We start from the raw sequence: 21,772 nt of genomic DNA, 5'->3' as shown, positions 1-21,772 counted from the left end.
CTTAAGAAGGGAAGCTACAGCTACATCCTTGAGTTGATCTTTGTCCATGGGCTTTGTTTTATTTTTAGGAGACTGCAGATGAAACAGTTTTATTTTCCAACCCAGCAAGTTCTAGTTTGCTCTGTATTCCTTCTTGATTCTGCTTACAAAATGCCTAGCTCTTTCTTTAGTTCATCCCTATCTTGTAGAACCTTATTATACTTAGCTAGGAGGAACCAGTTGGCATTTTTAGTATTCTGCTTGGAAGTTAATTTGCTAAGTCCAAAAGTTTCTTAGGTACATTGTCTAAATTATTCCAGGTTAGTGTAAGATAGCATATTTCATCAGTCCATAACAGCATTATTGTGGCATAAATTATTGCCACAGACTAAGTCTGTGGATCATCTGAATGGTTCTACTGATCTGGGCTGGCTTGGCTCATCTTTGCTAGGTTCACTCATGAATGCACAGTCAGATGGCAGATTGGCTGGGCGCTAGCTGGATGCAGAGTGGCCTCAACTGGGCAGACTCAGCTCTGTTTTACAGTCGCTCATCCTGCAGCTTATTCTCATGGACAAGGCATGGGTCCAAAGAGAGAGAAAGAAAGCATGCAAGCAGACCTCTTAACATCTAGGCTTGGAACTGATGCACTTTTACCTCCACCGCAAGATACTGGCCAAAGCAAGTCATAAGTAAGGCCAACCCACATTTGAAAGGTGGGCAACTATGTTCTACTTCTTAATGTGAGTCGCACTGTAAGAGGTGTGAATACAAGGAAGAGCAAAAAATCGGTGGCATTTTTGAAATCAATCTACAGGTTACATTTTTAGGTTTGTTTTTAACAACGTGATTTTGACAAGCTGAATGTGTAAAAAAGTTCAATATTGGAATTAGATTTGAAGACTAGTTTAGCTAGAAAACAAATTGCTTACTTAAATTGTATTAATGAAAAAATGATTATTTGGAAACCATTAACTACTGTTTATGAAGTAGTTTTCAAATATATGTAGCTTCCTCTTGCCTATATATAAAATTATATCATTATTAAATTATAATATAAAATACTTTAATATGTAATATAAACACAATAGCAAAATGTAAAATTGCTCTTTCCAAGTAAAACAATGTTACTTTTTAGGCAAAAAAGTCATAATGTGAAATCACCATGCTTATTAATAAAATCATTAAGCTTTACCTCATACAATGTCATTTTAACACATTGTTATGTATTACTAATCGATACTATAAATGTGTTCTAAAAATAGAGGATAGAAATGTAATAACTTAATATTCATAAGCACATTCTTTTAGTCACTAGCTTCAGATTTTTATTCTTCCTCCAGAAAAATAAATTGAGATTTTTCCGACAATGGAAAAAATAGATGTAAATTTAATCTCTACCTGCTGCACTTCCGTAAACATGCCGAAGAGCATCTCTTTCTCTTATGACTGCTCATAAAAGATTTATTATAGTTCATTATAGTTTATCTTTTATGTTAAAAACTAGATCTAAGCAGAAAAAGTACCTATATTATTATTATTATTACCCTTGAAAAATAACTTGTAGAAGAGTGCAATTAAATTTTTTAAATAAAGTACTTTCCTCTTCATCTTCATCTGTGAGACTATGTTTTTGTGGCCCTTTGCAACTTTTTCTCTTCATGAAGAGCATTCTTTATAATGAACTTAAAAAAACATTGTTCATGAATAGACATCCTTAATTCCTCATAGCCCCTGCCTAAGATGATTCTTTAAAGTAGTATTTTACTTAACAGAGCATAGGAAATAAATAAGGTATGAAATAAGACCAGAAAAATAGATTGCTTTACTTTAGTGCTTGTCTCATTCCATTGGATTATTTATGGATAAATTGATTATATGTTTTTTCTGATTAAAATATTTTTTTCTTTATATTTTCTGACTGGCTATTTTTTAATATAAAGGAAGACATTGACTTTTATATATTTCATTTCTATCTGGCTATCCTAATACCCTTATTAATTCATATAGCTTTTTTTTCCCCTCCTTATAATTCTCTTTAGGATCCTAAAATACACCTACAATTCAGAAGTACTTATACTGCCATGTTTAAGATTCTAACTTAATTAGCATAATAATTTTTCTTTTTAATTTGTATGAGTTGTAGAGACTATTTTTAGAATTAAAAGGACAATATAGCTAGGCGTGGTGGCTCATTCCCATAATCCCAGCACTTTGGGAGTCCAAGGCGGGTGGATCATGTGGTCAGGTGTTTGAGACCAGCCTGGGCAACATGGTGAAACCCCATCTCTACTAAAAATGCAACAATTAGCCAGACATGGTGGCGTGCGCCTGTAGTCCCAGCTACTCGGGAGGCTGAGACAGGAGATCCCTTGAACCTGGGAGGGAGAGGTTGTAGTGAGCCGAGATTGTGCCACTGCATTCCAGCCTGGTGACAGAGCAAGACTCTCTCAAAAAAAAAAAAAGGACAACATAAAACATCTAGTTTAAAAACTTATACAGTTTATAAATGATATAAGTAGTTTAAGTTACAAAAACAAGTTTTTAAACACACTGTTATGCTAGGATGACTGTATAATTTATTGAACAAATCAAGGTACTTTTAATGTGAAAGGAGGCACTGTTAATAATAGGCCGAGACAAACAAAAACCAGGATGGCTCAGACAAACCAGGTCGACCTTGTAGTAATCAAATATTCCTTAAATAAGTCTTAACTTTTTTTTTTTTTTTTTTTTTTTTTAAGTAACTTAAAGCAGCAAACATTTATTGTTTCTCGTGAGTCTCTAGGTTGGAGCTTGGCTGATGTCATTGCACCTTGTCCAGGCATTTATGGTCAGCTGTGGGCTGATTGGTCTAAGACGGCCTTGGTTTGGACTCCTCAGCTCTCCTCCACATAGTCTCTCATCCTCTAACAGGCTAGGCTGAGCTTAACAACTCTTAGTTTTAATTGAATTAGAAAATTATATTTTTGCTTAGACTTATTAGGTGTAATAATAGATCAGTCAGTGTTTAAAAAAGTTGTTTAAAAAATCTGCACTTGCCTTCAGAAAAGAATGAACAGAATACTAATGTATTTACATGATAATTAATTTTTACCGTAATTCCATTGTTTTGCCTTAATGGTAAAAAGAAAGCTCAGATACTAACAATCTAAAGAAAAACTAGTTTTATTTTAATTTTATTGTATTCTATCAGTTTGTTTAAGAGAAGATTTTTAAACTCTGAAAACAAAGTCAAAATTGTAAAGTACTGATCATAAATATGCTATTAAATGAAATGTAGATGTATGTCTCATAAATGAGTAATATAAATTGTCTTAAGATTTGTATTATATTAGAAGTATCTAATTACAAGATGGTAGACTTCCCAAATGACTTCATTCAAAATACATTTGTCAAGAGGACTCCAAAGAAGGAAATACTCCTCTTTAAACACATAGAGAAAAGTTGGTATTTGAACACCTGTTCTCATTGACATAAAGGATAAGAGAATGGAATTAAATTGTTGTTGTAATAAATTTCACTTAGGTTTTAAAGTGGGGGAATTTTTTCCTTGGAGACAATTGCAAAATTATTAGAGTATCTTTTTCCAGAATTCTTTAGGCTAGTGCTATTCTCAGTGGCTCATCTGCAAATGGTTTGTTGCTGGTTCGGGATGAAGCACGTTTGCCAGAATGGAAATGAATGCTGCTTTCTTTATTAAGTTTTGCTACCAAAAAAAAAAAAAAAAGTCAGCTAAAAGTGTGCTTTGCAATACAGTTGATTTAACTTTCTTTTACTGCAGATTGGTAACAACCATTTCACATAGATGCACCAGGCTGTGTACCACATTTTAAGTAGTACAGCTTTAGAATATTAACAGTGGCTTCTCGAAAGAAGTTGGGTTTCATTCATTTTGGAAAGCAGCCAATATTTAGAAGACACAGGAATTTTGACAAAGTGTTACGCTTTAATCTTTTATCAGACTTTGCAAGTGAAATGTTATCAGTTTAATTTGTTTCCCAGTGTGGTTGGAACAGTCAATAATCCAGCATACTACTACTAATAAAATAGTGAGGAAAGTATTGTTGGGGAAAGAAGTTGAAAGTAATACTTTGTTCTTTACTTATCTGGGTTACTATAGAACAGTTAATTGCATAGCTGTAGCTACTATTACTTTTCTTAGTCATATACTGCTACCATTTCCTTGTCATAAGATAAGCTACTGCAAGGTAAAGAACATACTATGATTTGGAAATGGAGAAGAGTAAGGATATAAATGTAAGGATATAAGAAATTATATTCTTTTCTCTCAGGCTGGACTGCAGTGGTGTGATCTTGGCTCACTGCAACCTGTGGCTTCTGGGTTCAAGCATTTCTCCCTGTCTCAGCCTCCTGAATAGATGGGATCACAGGTGCCTACCACCAAGCCCGGCTAATTTTTGTGTTTTTAGTAGAGGTGGGGTTTTGCCATGTTGGCCAGGCTGGTCTCAAACCCCTGACCAGCCTGCCTTAGGTGATCTGCCTGCCTTGGCCTCCCAAAGTGCTGGGATTACAGGTGTGAGTGACCACACACGGTCTAGAAATTATATTCTTAAATTTAGCAACATCACAAAACAATGGAACTTAAATCCTTTTGGAAAACCTCTGTAGAACCCTATAAACCAGGTTTGATACAACACAGTTTTTAACAAAATTATCTTAAATCTCTTTTGTTTATGATTCTGAGGTTGTTAAACTTATGGGAGAATTGTAGTTTGATTTAAAAGGACTGTCAGCTAAAAGAGTCAGAAATTTTCAGCTGAATTTTATTTTATTGACATTGATTACAACCTTTGAAAAAAATGATTCCTTGTCTATGATGTAACGTATGTGTTGTGTACGTAAAGTTCATGAATTGGCCGGGTGTGGTGGCTTACGCCTGTAATCCCCGCACTTTGGGAAACTGAAGCAGACAGATCACCTGAGATCAGGAGTTTAAGACCAGCCTGGCCAACATGGTGAAACCCCATCTCTACTAAAAATACAAAAATTAGCCAGGCGTGGCGGTGGATGCCTGTAATCCCAGGTGATTGGGAGGCTAAAGCTGGAGAATCACTTGAACCTGGGTGGCAGGGGTTGCAGTGAGCTGAGATCATGCCACTACACTCCAGCCTAGGTGACAAGAATGAGACTCTGTCTCAAAAAAAAAAAGGACTTGACGACTTCTCATTAAGCATTGATGATTGGAGCTCATAAGAAACTACCTCAAATTTTTTATAAGGCCTTCAAAACTATCTGAAATTGTCTTCAGTAAAATGAAAGAACTGAGAATACTGGATAAGAAGTTAATTTGTTTCTCATTTTTAAGAATCAGCCATTCTCTATGCTCCGCAATTTGTTTGTTCACAACAATTTACATCAACCATTGGAACCTAAATATTTCTTTCATTGTTGTGTTAGCTCTAATCTTTACTCATTTTTTAATCTGTGATGTGGTATAGGGGTACATTTAGTCTGAATCAGCAGTTTACAGATGGAATACAAGGGTGTTGGATTAAGGGGGCTAGTGAGTTGTGCTTTCTTAGAAGCTCTTATAATTTGATGTTGGAGATATGAAAAAAAACAATTGTGAAAATCATAATTGCCAATATGTATTCTTCTTTCTGTTTTTACAACTGGAAACTCATTTTGTTTTTATTTCACCATTCTTTATCTAGGTGAGAAGGGATGTCTGTGTTCTTTGAAGGATCATAATAATGTTTCATAACAGTGAATGATGGGGCCAATAGTAATTGAATATCCTAACCATCTGCCATTACTGGCTTTGAACACATATGCTTTTAAAGTATAAGTAAATAAAGGAGATCAAATTAACAGTGAAAAAAAATCTATAGAAAACCAAAAAGATTTAGTACTATTTAATGCAATCAATTAACTAGCTTTAAAGGACAAAGTATTATGAGAAATGTCTATATGAAAATCAAAACATAAATGACATGACTTAAATGCAGGTCAAACCTCAATGGGAAGAGAAACATGAAACATACATTTGTGTATGTATTAATGACATGTATAATACTGTGTTTCTATATTAATGAAAGGTTTTCTGCATCTCTGTGACTTCAATATGTAACTTATGGAATAATTTGCATAAGGATAAATTTACTTACTGTTGAATAGTACTTAACCCAGGGGCTATCCATATGGATCTTAGAATTCCACCTATAAATAACAATATGCACTAAAGAGATTAACCAATAAATTGTCTAGATAATCAGTAAGTATAAACCTTTCTTCATATTAATAATGACCTTTTTTTGGGGGGAAACAACAAGTGGGCTTATTGTTCTCTTGGCAAATTAAAAAATCGATTTTAAAATAATGGAGTAAAAGTTTACATATAAAAAATTAAATAATTCCACAACTATTCAGTTTTAAAAGATTTTACCTACAAAGAAATAAGAGTCTTATCTCAAACTTTTTCTTAGTATTACTTAAGATCCTGAAATAATGAAACAACATCTTCAGAAGTTGTAGAGACCCAAGTATTTTCTCTTTTTGTAAAATAGGAAGATACTCTGAGAAAATACAGTCTCAGAAAATGTACTTTCTATTTACTCATTCTGAATAGATTACTTGAGATATGTTCCAGAGCAATAAAGGGAGAGAGTAAAAATTTAGAACTTGGAATTAGGGAAGTTGTGGAAAATACACTTTGAAACTTGTCAAAGTTATAGAAATAAGTCAAAACACTAAATTTTACAAAAGTAAATGTTAGGCTTTTTGAAAAACAGTTTCCACCTTGAAGAGATTAGTGAGTTGCAGTTTCTTAAAACATGGAACAGGAGAATGATGAAGGGGGAATTATTAAATTTCTTTGATAAAAAGCAAGCAAAAAATTTTAAATCATTTTTTTGTAGATACTTAGACCATAAATTCATTTTTTTGAGAAACTTTCATTTACTATCTGATAAAATGAGAGATTATATGTGCTTATTGAAAAAAAGAATTAAGTCAGCCAGAGTCAACATAGTAAAAGGAAGAATAGAAAAAGGAAGCAGTATCAAAAACAGAAAATATAGAATACAATGACAAGTACGAACTTTTAAAATCATTCTGACTATGAAACTTATAGATTTAAGTTGTCCTGTTCAAAGGCAGACTTGCAGGATTTAAGTCCAATAATTTTCTGTTCGTAAGAAACATATCACATATTTTGAAAACAAATACCTCCAAATTTAAAATACTTACAGTCAACCTCCTTTATCAGTAGTTTTCCTTTCTGTGGTTTCAGTTACCTGTAATCAACCTCAGTCTGAAAACATTAAATGGAAAATTCTAGAAATAATTCATAGTTTTTAACTTGCACACCATTCTGAATAGCAGGTTGAAAGCATGCATGCCCCTCTTCATCCATCTCAGGATAAGAATCATTGCTTTGTCTAGTCAATCTATGTTGCATATACCACCAGCCAATTAGTCACCTAGTAGCCATTGTTGGTTATGAGATCAACTGTCATAGTATCATAGTGCTTGTTTCAGATAGCCCTTAAGTTGTTTAATAATGGCCCAAGAGTGCATAAAGTAAACACACACACCTATCATCTAGCCTCAGTTATCAAAGTTTTTTCTTCCTTATTTCGCCTATTATTCCCCCCAACTGTTTTTTCAGAATGTGTCTCCAACAGATAAGGACTTTGGTTTTTAACATATTTCTAAAATCATTATTGTACTTAAATAAATGTTGAAAATAATACCTTGATATCCAATAATCCAGTTAGTGTACATGGTCCCTCAGTGATCTGATAAGTATATTCTTAATTATTTGTTTGAATCAATATTTACCCCAAAATTGATAGCTTGCATTTGGTTAATATGTCTCTTAGGTTTTCTAAAATTTAAGATTGATGGTTTAATCTATAGGTTTGATTAAATTCCAAGCGTTTTTGAGATGAATCCTCAAGTGGTGCTGTGTACTTCCTATTGGATTGCATCGTAGGACATGTAATTTCTGGCCTTCTCTTTTTTGTGATATGATTGATTCAGGTGTCATATCAACCTAATTGACCCATTAGACAGTTCCCCATCACTTAATTGATGATACCCATTGATGATCTTTACCCAGAATCATTACTAGGGGTTATAAAATAAAGATGTCCAGGGCCAGGTGCGGTGGCTCAGGCTTGTAATCCCAGCCCCAGCACTTTAGGAGGCCAAGATGGGTGAATCACCTGAGGCCACGAGTTCAAGACCAGCCTGGCCAACATGGTGAAACCCCGTCTCTACTAAAAATACAAAAAATTAGCTGGGCGTGGTGGTGGGCACATATAATTCCAGCTGCTCAGGAAGCAGAGGCAGGAGAATTGCTTGAACCTGGGAGGCAGAGGTTATAGTGAGCTGAGGTCATGCCACTGCACTCCAGCCTGGGCAACAGGAGCAAAACTCCATCTCAAAAAAAAAAAAAAGATATATCCAAATTCTGTTATTCCTTCTGCATTTATTAGCTGGAAGTCTGTGAAGAATTTTGCCTCATTAACTATTTGGCTATTTGGACATATACTTTGCACAGAAAAGACGTAATAAATGTTTTATTATTTCTTCTTAGCTACTTGTTTTCAGAATATTTTGTTGTTGCATAGCATATTACACATATAATCACTGTTTATTTTGTGCCAATATGAACTCATAGATTTTCAACATATTTTATGACAATATTGTGCCACTGTCCTTTCTGATGTTTAGAGGGAGCCCTTCAGGTTAGTTTCTGTGACTTTCCCACAGGACAGTCTAAGTAGTGTTTAATAGTTTTCTTATGATTTTTTGTTTTTTGTTTTTGCCAGCTTATCTTTTGGATATCTTTTTAAAAGTGGGATGTTGAAGCAAAGGGTAAATGATACTTGTTTTTGCTTTTTTTTTTGCCGCATTACATTCCATATGGGGTTGTGCCATTTTGTGCTCTCACTAGTGCTGTGGTAGAATTCCTGTTTGCCCACAGGCTTGCCAACATATTACACCCATGCGCCATTTAACTACATTTTGGTCAGCGATAGACCACAAATATGACAGTAGTCCCATAAGATCATAATGGAGCTGGAAAGTTCCCATCACCTAAGGATGTAGTAGCTTTGGTAACCTCATAGTGCAATATATTACTTTATCTATGTTTAGATACACAGATACCTGCTATTATGTTACAATTGGCTGTAGTATGCAATACAGTAATGTGCCGATTTGTAGCCTAGCAGCAATAGACTATATGATATAGCCTAGGTGTGTAGTATAAGGCAGGTTTGTGTAAGTACACTAAGTTGTTCACACAGTGACAAAATCAAAGGATGCATTTCTCAGAATGTATCCCTGTTGTTGAATGAAGAGTGACTATATTTTGTCATGTTGTTTGATGTTGTCAGTCTGATAGGTAAGAACGGATATATTTTTGCAGTGAAAATGTATAGTTTTTAAAATTATAAGTGAAATTGAACTTTTGTATATTTAGAGTCATTTGCATTTCTTTTTCTATAAACTGTTTAGTCATACCTTTTTTCCATTCTTCTATTGGTTAATTGGTCTTTTTCATCTCAATTTTCTTCTCAATTAAGGTTTGCTGGAATATATCAACAGATGGTCTCAGAACCATCTGTTGATAAATTCCAGCTTCATTACTTTGCCCAATTCCTTATGATTTTGCTTTCCTTTAAATTTTCCTTGGTAATTCCATACTATCTTGTCAGCTCTTCAGTAATTTTATAGGTATACTTTTTATACTTTACCCGACGTTGTTTTTTAGCAAGAGGTTGTTCTGAATAACCCAGCCCACCACAGCTCTTAAAATGGAATTGTTTTATTCATTGATTTTTGAATTTTTTAAATCTCTTACTTCATATTTTAGTTTTAAAAATAGTTAACTTATCCACATTTTAAAATTTGGGGCTGAGTGTGGTGGCTCACACCTGTAATCCCAGTGATTTGGGCGGGAGGCGGGTGGATTGCTTGAGGTCAGGAGTTTGAGACTAGCCTGTCCAATATGGTGAAACCCTGTCTCTGCTAAAAATACAAAAATTAGGCGGGCTTGGTGGCATATGCCTGTAATCCCAGCTACAACAGAGGCTGAGGTATCAGAATCGTTTGAAGGAGGCCGAGATTGCAGTGAGCAGAGATTACTCCTGGGTTGTCACCTGGGTGACAGAGCAAGGCTCTGTCTTAAAAAAAAATTTTTTAAAAGGCATGCCTGTGGTTCCAGCTATTCGGGAGGCTGAGATGGGAGGATTGCTTAAGCCTGGGAGGTTGAGACTGCAGTGAGCCATGGTTGCAGCACTGCTTTGAGACCCTGTCGCAACAACAGAAAGAATAATAGAAAAAAAATTTCTTCATTAAAAAAATTAAAGTAGCAATAATTTTAATTAAAAATGTATTTACAGTAATAGACTGCTTTCATAAATATTGGAGGAACTTTATTTAAAATAATGTGTGTATTTGCTTTTAGTGTTTCTCTCCCTGTGTTTCTAAAACCTATCACATAGGTCTTCAATAGGTGATGAATAAATGGTATTCAGGGAATATAAATTGCCATATGGTGTTCTAGTAGTATACATTAAATGTGGAGATTAAAAAATTTTTTAACACTTTATTGACATAGCATCTAAAAATATTCTGCAGAATCAGAATTTTTTTTTTTTTTTTTGTAGTGAGAACATTTTAAATCTATCCTTTTAGGGATTTTGAGATATACGATACATTATTATTAACTGTGGTCACCATGAAGTACAGTAGATACTAAAACTCATTACTCATGTCCAACTTCATCTTTGTACCCTTTGAGTAACATCTCCTCTTTTCCCAACCCCCAACTCCCAGCCTCTGGTAAATACCATTCTAGTCTCTGCTTCTGTGAGTTCAACATTTTTAGATTCTCATATAAGTGACATCACACATTGTCTTTCTGTGCCTGGTTTATTTAACGTTGCATAATGTCTTTTAGGTTTATTCATGTTGTTGCAAATGACAGAATTTTCTTACTTTTTAAGGCTACATAGCATTCTGTTGTGCATGTGTACTACATTTGCCATTCATTATCTAGTCATCCATTGATAAATACCAAGGTTGCTTCCATTATCTTAGCTATTGTGAATAATACTGCCCTGAATATGGGAGGGCAGCTTTCTGATAATACTGATTTCAGTTTTTTAAATATATACCCAGTAGTGGAATTGCTGGATCATATGGTAACTCTACTTTTAGTTTTTTGAGAAGCCTCTATAATGTCTACCATAATGGCTATGCTAATTTACATTCTCACCAACAGTGTGCAGTGGTTCCTTTTTTTCCATATCCTCACCAACACTATCTTTTCTGCTGTTGACTTTTTGATAATAGCCACTCTAACAGGTGTGGGTGATTGATTCTATGGTGTTGATTTGCATTTCCCTGATAAATAGAGATATTGAGCATTTTTTTACATATCTGTTAGCCATTCATATGTCTTCTTTTGAGAAATGTTTATTCATGCACTTTGCCCATTTTCTAGTTCAGTTATTTGTTTCTTGAAGTTGAGTTGTTTGAATTCTTTATGTGTTTTGGATATTAGTTCCTTATCAGATATCTGGTTTGCAAATATTTTTTTCCCAATCTGTGGGTTGTTTCTTCACTCTGTTTGTTTCTTTTGCTCTGCAGAAGCTTTTTAATTTAGCATAATCTTATTTGTCTATTTTTGCTTTTGTTGCCTATGCTTTGGGGGTTATATGCAAGAAACCATAGCTTAGAATAATGTAATAGAACTTTCCCCTTGTGTTTTCTTCTAGTAGTTTTATAGTTTCAGGTCTAATGTATAAGTCTTTAATCCATATAAGTTGATTTTGTATATGATGTGAGATAAGGCTCTAATTTTACTCTCTTGCCTGAGGATATCTAGTTTTCCCCACACTATTTATTGAAGAAACTGTTCTTTCTTCATTGCGCGTTCTTGGCACCTTTGTCAAAACCAATGGACCATAAATGTGTGGGTTTATTTCTGGAATTTCTATCCTGTTGCATTGGTTGATGTTTTTGTTTTTATGCCAGTACCATGCTGTTTTGATTACAGTTGTTTGGCAATATTTTTTGAACTCAGGGAGTGTGATCCTTTTAGCTTTTTGTTTGTTTGTTTGTTTTGGTTTATTTTTTATTTTTTGAGTCAGTCTCACTCTGTCACCCAGGCTAGATGGAGTGCAATGGTGTGATCTCAGCTCACTGCAACCTCTGCCTCCCAGATTCAAGCAATTCTCATGTCTCAGCCTTTCTAGTAGCCAGGACCACAGGCACATGCTGCCACACCTGGCTAATTTTTTGTCTTTTTAGTAGAGACAGGGTTTTGCCATGTTGGCCAGGCTGGTCTTGAACTCCTGACCTCAGTAATCCACCTGCCTTGGCCTCCCACAGTGTTGGAATTACAGGTGTGAGCCACCACATCTGGCCACTTCATGCTTTTTGCTCAAGATTGCTTTCACTATTCTGAGTATTTTGTGTGATCCCATATAAATTTTAGTATTGTGTTTTCTGTTTCTGTGAAAAATGACGTCAGATAAGTGTAGAGTTTTGTTTAAATGTCTCCAAATTTCCACAAACACGTATTGAGCGCTTAACTGTGTGTAAACCAAGGATTGTGAATGTACCCCATGAATAAGACATGGTCTCTATACTGAGGAAGTTTAAAATGAAGCATCTACCACTGTTTAGCATTAATTTACTTTTATATCGTATTCCTATATATTTTTAAATAGCAATATTTTGCTTAATATTTAGTCAAAACCCTCAACATGAGAAGTTGAAGAGTTCCTAGAAGGTTCCAGCTGATTCCACTTTGATTTTTTTCTCAGTTTTCTCATGTTTTCAAGCAGTCCTCATCTTAATCTCCACAAGTCATCTAACTTTATGGAGTTTTATCCTGTCCCTTTAAAGCCATATTATGACTTTTAATGTTCCAAATTTGACTGACCTTCATTTACTCTTTGTGATCTGATGATAGATCCTTTCCAAGATGACACCTTCCTAGAATAATAGTAATTATTATATTTATATTTTTTAATCTTTGTATTTTTTATTTGCAAATTTAATATCTGAAACTACTCTCTAGAATATTATTGAAGAAAAGCAAACATTACATATTCACTTCCTCAGTATATATCTAAGCTTATCCCTAATTTATAATGTTGATTGAGCTTTTGGTAATTTTGTGTGTTTGTATAGGTGTATGTATCCTCCATTACATACACAGTTTTGCAGTGTGATGATGTTAAAAGACAATCATACCATAGTTTTTACGTCATAATCTTTTTCTTAAAGTTATTACTAATGTTTGGTAGATTTTTAAATATATATATACTATTTCAAAAATCTTTTAGAATAATTAAGCAAGTAAAAGTTCATAAACAAATAGCTCTGTTTGAAAAAAATGGAATTCTTTAAAACAAATAGATATCTTTATTTTGTCATTTTTGGTATGAATCATTTTTAAAAACTGTTTATAATGGATCTTGTATTTTCTCAAAATTATATTTAGAAGTAATTATCTCTTTATTTTTTAAAAGAAAAAAGTGACCCAGGTTAAACAGTGAAGCTCTTAAATGCTTTTCTAATTCCACGCTTTGCTATCACATTCATATAAAGTAAGAAATATTATGTGTTGTATCTGTTTCTTTCATTTATCCTTATATATGCTAGGTTTCCCTTTTGGTTATATGCCATGCTTGTATTTGATACCTAAACCTGATGTTCTTTTTCCAACAATAGTAAATGTTATGGGAGACTGATACAATTAGACCAACTTTATTATTTTAATATACATACGAATATGGAAGTTGGGACATATTTTTTTATGTCCCAATTGCATATGTTTAAGTATGTTTTGAAATAACTTCCTTGTTTATTTTGCTTTAGTTTTTACCAGATTCGTGCTTCTATGAAAATTCCATCAAGAATTCCCCACAGAGTAGAAGCTAGTTTGTTACATGTAACAGGTAAGCTAAGGAATATGTTCAAGTTTAAAAAGTAATCTGAAATAGCATTTTAATAGTCATTAAACTTTAATTTCTTTTTCATTACAGATATAAGCTACTAAATAACATCATTATGATAACCATGATAATAAATATATTTGGGGCCTCAATAAAGCAAGCTCGGTTGTTTCCTTCTTAGGTTTCTTAAAATGAATACATCAAATAATGTAAAAGTTTCATGAAAACAAACATAGAAGTGGTGTCCATTATATAAGATGCAGTGTAAAAAGATACACAGTAAATGGAAACATATAATTTGACTAATGATTATAAAGCTGTTTTATGATAAAGTTTTATGATATGCGTTTTTAGGGCTTTTTTTAAATCAATTTTTTTTCTGGGTTAGATTCTCTAATTATGAAACAGAGCCAAAATGCAATGTAGGAAGGTATGAAATAGACATGTTACAGCAGCTTTGTTAGTTACTTATATACTAAGGAGAGATACGAGCATTAAAGGGGTTAAATTAAAACTGATGGCCCTGACGTAATTAGTGGTCATTTTTTAGCTTTCCCAATACAATATATGCTGTTTCATTACATGTAGTTAGAAAATGAACTAGTTAATGAAGCATTCTAAAGAGTTATTATGTAAGCCTAATATGAATTACTAGTTTTTAAAGCATCATAAAAATAATAAAATACACGTAACACTAGAGCTATGCTGAGCATAATTCAGTCCAGTTTGAAATTTTAAAAAATTTGTTGGGTATTTGAAGTGTTTAGGATTATCTTATCATACTATAGATACTAAAATGTTGGTTAATGTTAAATTTTAATGAATTGTACATAGTATAGATTTTATCTTCCTGAAGACTATCAAAATGCTCACAGAGGTCAGTTGCTTATGGCAAATGTATATATACACAAACACACACATACGTACGCATGTATATATACATATATGTATGTGTACATATGTATATTTTGTATATTCATTCATCTTGAAAATAATTTATTCTTGACTTGGCATACACGTTACTGTATGTGTTATTGCAATAATAGATCTTCTTTTGTAAATGTACTTTCAGAAAACACAGAGGTAATAAACTGACATTACATGATAGATTTGGTGTACTCTTTTGAACATGCTTGAATCTGGCATACTAGATTTCTAGCTCAGTTTTATCTCCTGAAGTTGCCAGTTGAGAAAATCCTCAGACTTTAGTTTGTGAGATATCTTTCAAGATGGCAAGATACTTGACATAAATTCCACAAGGTTAAATAGGCTAACCACTTTTAGGTAATGAATTTAAAAAATATAATGTTTGTTCTTTATTATAAAGTTTCGAGAGAAATAATGTCAAACCTGTGAAAATATTCTTGACCACCTAAAATTGTCCTTGTATGAGAACCTGAGAGATTTTTTGAGATTGAATTCATAATCTGCACTGAAGTTAAGATTTTTGTATTTTGTTTCATTTTAATATAGAAGTAATGAGATAACATTACTTTTTAAATGCTTAGATTTGAAATTAGTTAATTTAGCCCAGAAAAATCTAATCAATGGAGAAAAAAGAGACACTTCTGGAAAGACAAATGGGGAAATGGTAGAAAACAGACAAAACCAGATAAATTATAAATTCTCAGCAAATGATTGATTCAAAGGCCAAAAGGAAGTATGCTAGAAGAAAATATTTGCTTCTTTCTGAATTTCACTTACTATATAGTCTTAATTGTGTGAAACCCAACTATCTCCTTGTTATGTTAGCCATGATTTCTCCATTCTTTCATATTCCTTTTCTGAACTTACAAATGAAACATTTTAAATCATTGATTTGATCATTAATCATTTAGCATTTCTCTGTATCATACAGAGAGTTGCTTCTACTTTGTTTTTCGCAGATTGTAAATAATTACCTCAGAAGACTGGAAATTTTAACTATGCTTGGTTATTACAAATAAATTCCAAGAAAGATTGTGAATGTCAGAATTACTAGTTGGGAATAATGACTGGTGGACAAAAATATTATTTGAAAATGAAATCTTGTTGGTTATATACTTAATTGGTGTAAAGGATATAATTGAGTGTCATAGTATTTAATTTGGTTAATGTGTTTCATTAAAAACTAGTTTCTTCATAATGTTAACTTCCTCCTCAAATAACTTCCTCTTTTAGTAATGTTACCTTGCCCTAACTTTATGGAAACATTTCTCTACCTTGGCTTACTGACTTGTGAGTTGAGAATAAGGAAGGGCATCAGAAATAAATTGTCAAAAGATTTAACAGTAATCCCTGATTATTCTCCCTAGTCCAGTCGCCCTTGAGTGACTGTGCCTGCTGCTACTTGTATTATTACAGTTCAGTCAGGAGCACCTTTTTCAGATATGGTAGTGGCATTATCTTGGATGACAATAGTTCAGAATTATGACTCTGGGCAGAAGCCTCAGAATCTATTCATTGCAGTGATCTAAGTTCAGGTGTGTCATTCAGCAACTTCTGGACCTTTGAGAACAATTTATGTCCTGATAACTCAGAGCGGGTGCTGTGTTTTAAAGAACACAGATGTAATTTATGGCAACATGGAAATATCCTTCGTTTTCATAGCATGTCACATCTTATAGAGGTTTTTCCAAGACTTTTTGAGTGTTTTGCCTTTAGTAATTTGTGAGCTAAGTACTTGACTGATACATTTTCTGTCAGTGACTATTTACTGCAACAACTTGAGCTTTCAGATCCAGTGAGTGTTCATTTATTATTGTATTTGATAGTGACAGGGTGGTGCTACAGATTCAGTCAAGATTCTTTCCATACATAGTTTCAGGGCACTAAATCATTATTCAGCCTTTATTAGGTTACTTCTAATCTGGGCATTAACTATTTAAATATTGTGATATTTGTATTTAGCCTCATCTTGTACCAGAAACTTCTTCCAATTGACGTTTTATTTTCCAAATGAATATGTTTGTTCAGCATTGTCAGTTTTTATTTGCTCACAAGAAAAGTGGGCATTTTATAGCTGCTCAGTCCCTTCTTTGTCTTTTGAGAGAAAAAAGTATTCTAGAAATAATAGAAACGAATTTATTTTATGAACAACCCTATTTGAACGAAGTTCCATGGTCGCTATTCTTGTCAACTAAATACTGGTTGGAAAGAATTATCTTTTATAAAAATTAACAGAAGTTATAAGTCAATCTCTAGGTCATTTGTAAGGCAGAAACATTACATACAATTAATGTTATTTACAAAGTATTGTTATTTTGACATTATGACAAACTTGTCAGAAATGCCCAGATAGAGGTACCTTCTCTTAGCCTTTTCCTGGGGTCTTAATTTTGTTTTTTCTGTTATGTCTAGATTTAATCATTGCGACTGCCAATTCAGTTTCTAGGTTCTGATACTATCAGCTGTGACTATGAAATGTAGTGATCTGATAGTTTACTAGTCTGTTTAAAGGAAATATCTTTTAAAAACAAATAGTCTATGTCAGAAACCAGTCTGTAAAAGGGAAGCCTGATTTTGAAATGATAGGCTTCCATATTATATCATGTGTAAAAATCTCACATATGTGAAAATATTATCTTGGTATTTTTTGAATAGCATTATACCAGAAATTTTTAGAAGATTATATACATTTTAATTAAATTATAGCAGCCAAAATAGCAAGCACAAGAACTAGATTTGGGACAGAAGAAACACATAAAATCTCTTTCACTCTTTTTTCTCATTCTTTTTCAAAATAGCAAACTTTTGCCTATTGTGTTTGAAATGTACTACCAAATATGACTTCTCAAGATCTTTCATATATCAGATATTGTATCAATGTGTTTTATTTTTAATTCTCTAATTTATGATAACTTGTTTTCTTGTTTGTGGTATGCAAAGATATGTGCAAAGCCTTTCAAATAAAATAACTGAACAAATTAGGAGACATGCTATTTTCCCGTGCCCAACACTGTTCCCAGCATGATTACCTTTTATGTATAGGTCGTTGTCCATAGCTTTGGAATCTTGTTTCATCCTCTGAACACTTGTAATAAGGTAAATCTGGTAAAGTAATCAAGTATTTTCTGCTAGTGTACCCCAGAGTAGCCTCGAGCCTGTTAAATGTTAAGTTAATATAAGTATTATAGACTATAGTGGTTGATGGGATGTGGTGACTTATCAGAGTCTCACAAGTGTTAGTTTAAACCAAAATAATGTTCTTCTGTCTAGATGCATTTCCTCCCCAGCAATCTGAAAAAAAACAGAGCAAAGAAGGCAGCCAACTTATTACAATCTTTGAGATATTGTTGCTGCCTTCTATACCCTTCCCACCCTCAAAATTTCATTTTATAGTAGTACTAAAGAGTTCTTATAGTGTATATCATTTTACTATTAGTAAATTATTAGGGAAAGCTGTCCTTCTTTCCTGCCTCAAGAAATTATTCCCATGTATTTAACAAACTTTTAATAAATACATATCATTGATTTCTACCCTTATCTTTGAACATAAATACCTCTTTATATGGGATAGTTTTGCTTTGTCTTCTGTGTTAATTTTTTACTTCTGTTTCTTAAAAATTTATTTCTTCTTTTAAGGGCTTGGATTTTCTCTATGCTTTTTATTACCTGCTCTGTTTTTCTTTTAACTTTGATTTATACTTTCATCTTAATACCTTTTCCTTCCAGCACTGAATTTTACCATGATTCTCATACCTTCTGTATATTTTGAGAAAACTTTTAGGAAAAATAGTTTAAAATAATGATTTTTGTCTGTGAGTTACAGTAGAGCAGGTTGAATGGGATGGGAATTAGATGGTATTATACAGCTTATTCCAATACATTTAAATTATTTCCAGCACAAGATTATGCTGACAGTGAGAGGTTTGAGTCAGGAAATAGCTGTCATCTGCAATAAATCAGTCATGAAAGACAATGAGTATTTATAGAGCTATTGAAAATTGGTTAGTAAGAAAACATTCATAGACTTGTGTAGCAGAGAAGTCATTGCTGGTTTTAGGAATCTGGCTACAGTTTGAAATGTTATGTAGTTTCCGTAAAAAGTTTAAATAATGACATCCTAGTAATGATAGTATTATTAAGATTAAATGTATTTTGTTTAGTTTGCTTTTTAATATTCATCTGTCTTTCTTTCTGGAAATTTTTTTAATAAAAATAATACAGGCATATGGTTAAAAGATCAGTTAGTCCAGAAAGACTTGTACTAAAAACTATAGCTTGTTTTCTAGATGTATACCCCTGTCTCTAGTCCTATGGTTACCTCTGTGTGGATATTCTCAATGGACTTCCTGTTATGATAAAAAGACACTTCATCTTATTTACACCATTTACACCATTTCCTTGTTCCCTCTCCCCCACCCTTTTAAAAGAGATGCTATTATTCTCTTATCTGTTTCTCACCAGTCTCTGTAGCTTCAAACAGTATATTTAAAGCTCCAGTTTCTACTTTGCTGATTATGGCAGATAACTCACTTTGAAATAAGGATATATTGTCGCCTTTTTTTCTTTTCAAATTTTCTCTCTTTTTACCTTACAATCTCTGTTGGAATTGTCAGGTTTGCTGACATTCATATCCTGTTTTGTAACCAGTTAAATCTTTTGTCCTTTATCTGTTGGTTGATCCTAAAAGTTGAAAACAGCTATTTGCATTTCGGTAGTAACGCAGGAACGGGTTTCTAGAATCGAAATGACTATCCAACGTAAAGAAGGAAGATCATAAGTGTCTAGTAAGACAATTAAGGTAGTCTAACTTCAGTATTGATGTGGGTCACTGTTAGATAGCTAGCCAAGAATATTTTTCTGAAAACGAATAAAATCATTTATGAGATGGGAAACAAACTAGTATGACTAACAGCAAGAAGGAAGAACTGAAGAGAACATGTAGATAGATCTATCTGCCTATCTGTCAGTCAGTCAATCAATCAATCTATCTGTCTATCGCTACATAGATACATAGATAGACAGACAGATAGATAGACTTTTTTTCCCAGTGGAGTCTCACTGTTTCCCAGGCTGGAGTGCAGTGGTGCGATCTTAGCCCACTGCAACCTCCGCCTCCTGGGCTCAAGCAGTTCTCCTGCCTCAGCCTCTCGTGTAGCTGGAATCACAGGCTCACGCCACCATGCCTGGCTAATTTTTGTGTTTTTAGTAAAGACAGGGTTTCACCAGGTTGGCCAGGCTGATTTCAAACTCCTGACCTCAAATGATCCGCTGCCTCGGCCTCTCAAAGTGTTGGGATTAAGACGTGAGCCATTGCACCCAGCCTATAGATATATACATCTTAATGTGGTTTAGAAACTGTTAATTCAGAGATGCAGGTCTGATATAGTTAGCAAAATGATGACTTGGAATTAGAAGTCTTCTGTTTTCCTCTTGTGCTAACTGGGAAAACTCACTTAACCTCCTTGAGCTTTAGTTTCTCATCTGTGAAATGTATTACCTGCTTCACAGGGTTGTTGTGCTTTAAATAAGTAAAGTACTTAGACTGTAAAGAACTGTATACATGTTAAATACTGAGTTCTAGAAATATAAGAAATAATGGGAAACAGTCATGTTTTGACTCATGCTATGCACCATTTTATGTAAAGAACTAAAACTTAAAGTTCATTTGATGTTTTCTGTGTTACGTATAATTTCTGTCATATGGCAAGTTAATTATGTGCATATGATAATATTTCATGTTAATAAGTATAATCTTAAAATTTAATTTAATTTTTCTGAAAACCAATAAAACTATGAGATAAGAAACATTAAACTAGTTTGCCCAAGAGCAAGAAGGAAGAACTGAAGGGAAGATAACTCACAGAAGATCCTTCAATTTATATAATATTATTGTATAATTATGTTTATATGTAATATATATAATTTATATGTAATATATAATCTATAATCATGGAAATCTAGGGACTTGGGGCTGCCTTTCCATTCTTACAAAGCTAGTTTAATCTGTGAGTGTGTTTTAATTGGGCATAACTAGTTTCAGATCTTGTTCTGCCACTCACTAGCTATTTGGTTGTAAGCAAATTATTCCATTTCTCTGAGTCCTTCTTTCCTAATCAGTGTAATAGCTATAATCCTTCTCACAGTGTACATGTAAAAATTAGATTAGAAAATTGGGTGAAGAGACCTAGTACCATGCTCAGTAAATATCTTTTCCCTGTGTCTTGCCCTCCCTTTCTGTCCTAAATTGCTCCATTAGTGAAAATGCTGAAATAAGGTGGACTCTAGGATCTCAGAACCAGCTTGAAATAAGGAAAAACAGCCTAAGAAAAAGCCATTTATATGTATTTTCTTCTTAGTTTTCAAGAATTAGATGTATGTGTAGGCAGGTTAGTTGAATGGTATGGTTTAACTTTTTTTATAACTTCTTTCCATCTTTTCCTCCCAATGAGATAGCTGTTCCTTGTTAGTGTAGGAGTTCTGTGGTGTATTTAAGAGAACACATATGTTTGAAATAGTTCATCAGTGTGACATTGATGGCCAAGCACAGGCTGTGACACAAACATCTGTGGCATTTGATTTCTGGACAGATTATCAGAACCTTGGTGTCTATAAAATGTATATATTAATCCCTACAACATAAGGTTGCCACAATGATTAATAATGATTTCCATATAGCACATTGCTGTGTATTTAGTAGCTAGTGGTAGTAGTAGTGGTATTAGTAGTAATAAGATTGAAGTGGGAAAAAAAAAGGGAAATTTTACAAAAATTCAAATGATAATGTGTAGGGAAGGTCTTAATACAAAAAAAAAAGTTCTCCATTTTGATATAAGCTTTACAACTAGATAAGCATTTAGACTTACAAGAAATCAGCCCAGGTTGGTTAAAAAGAGAAATTCCATCTAAGCACAGCTGCA

At 33.3% G+C, this 21,772-nt stretch overlaps 1 protein-coding gene across 15 annotated transcripts in view; it reads left to right on the top strand.

The window, feature by feature from the left end:
• FAM135A (family with sequence similarity 135 member A) overlaps positions 1-21,772 on the top strand; it is a 146,123-nt gene that overhangs the window by 14,502 nt on the left and 109,849 nt on the right. For 12 of the 15 annotated variants that reach the window (XM_032275586.1, XM_032275591.1, XM_032275598.1 and 9 more), the window contains one exon: positions 13,852-13,931. The exons of 2 other annotated variants lie outside the window; for them this stretch is intronic. In XM_032275586.1, the coding sequence (XP_032131477.1) occupies positions 13,852-13,931 (80 nt within the window). Of the gene's footprint in view, positions 1-13,467; positions 13,581-13,851; positions 13,932-21,772 lie in introns of those variants that run through there. One more of the 15 variants, XM_032275590.1, reaches the window with a different exon arrangement.

This window comes from Sapajus apella, unplaced genomic scaffold (genome assembly GCF_009761245.1).
Source record: "Sapajus apella isolate SASKATOON/1434 unplaced genomic scaffold, GSC_monkey_1.0 scaffold6, whole genome shotgun sequence".
Classification (NCBI taxonomy): domain Eukaryota; kingdom Metazoa; phylum Chordata; class Mammalia; order Primates; family Cebidae; genus Sapajus; species Sapajus apella.
The sequence above is the reverse complement of the archived record's forward strand: the minus strand, read 5'-3'. Positions and strand labels throughout refer to the sequence as shown.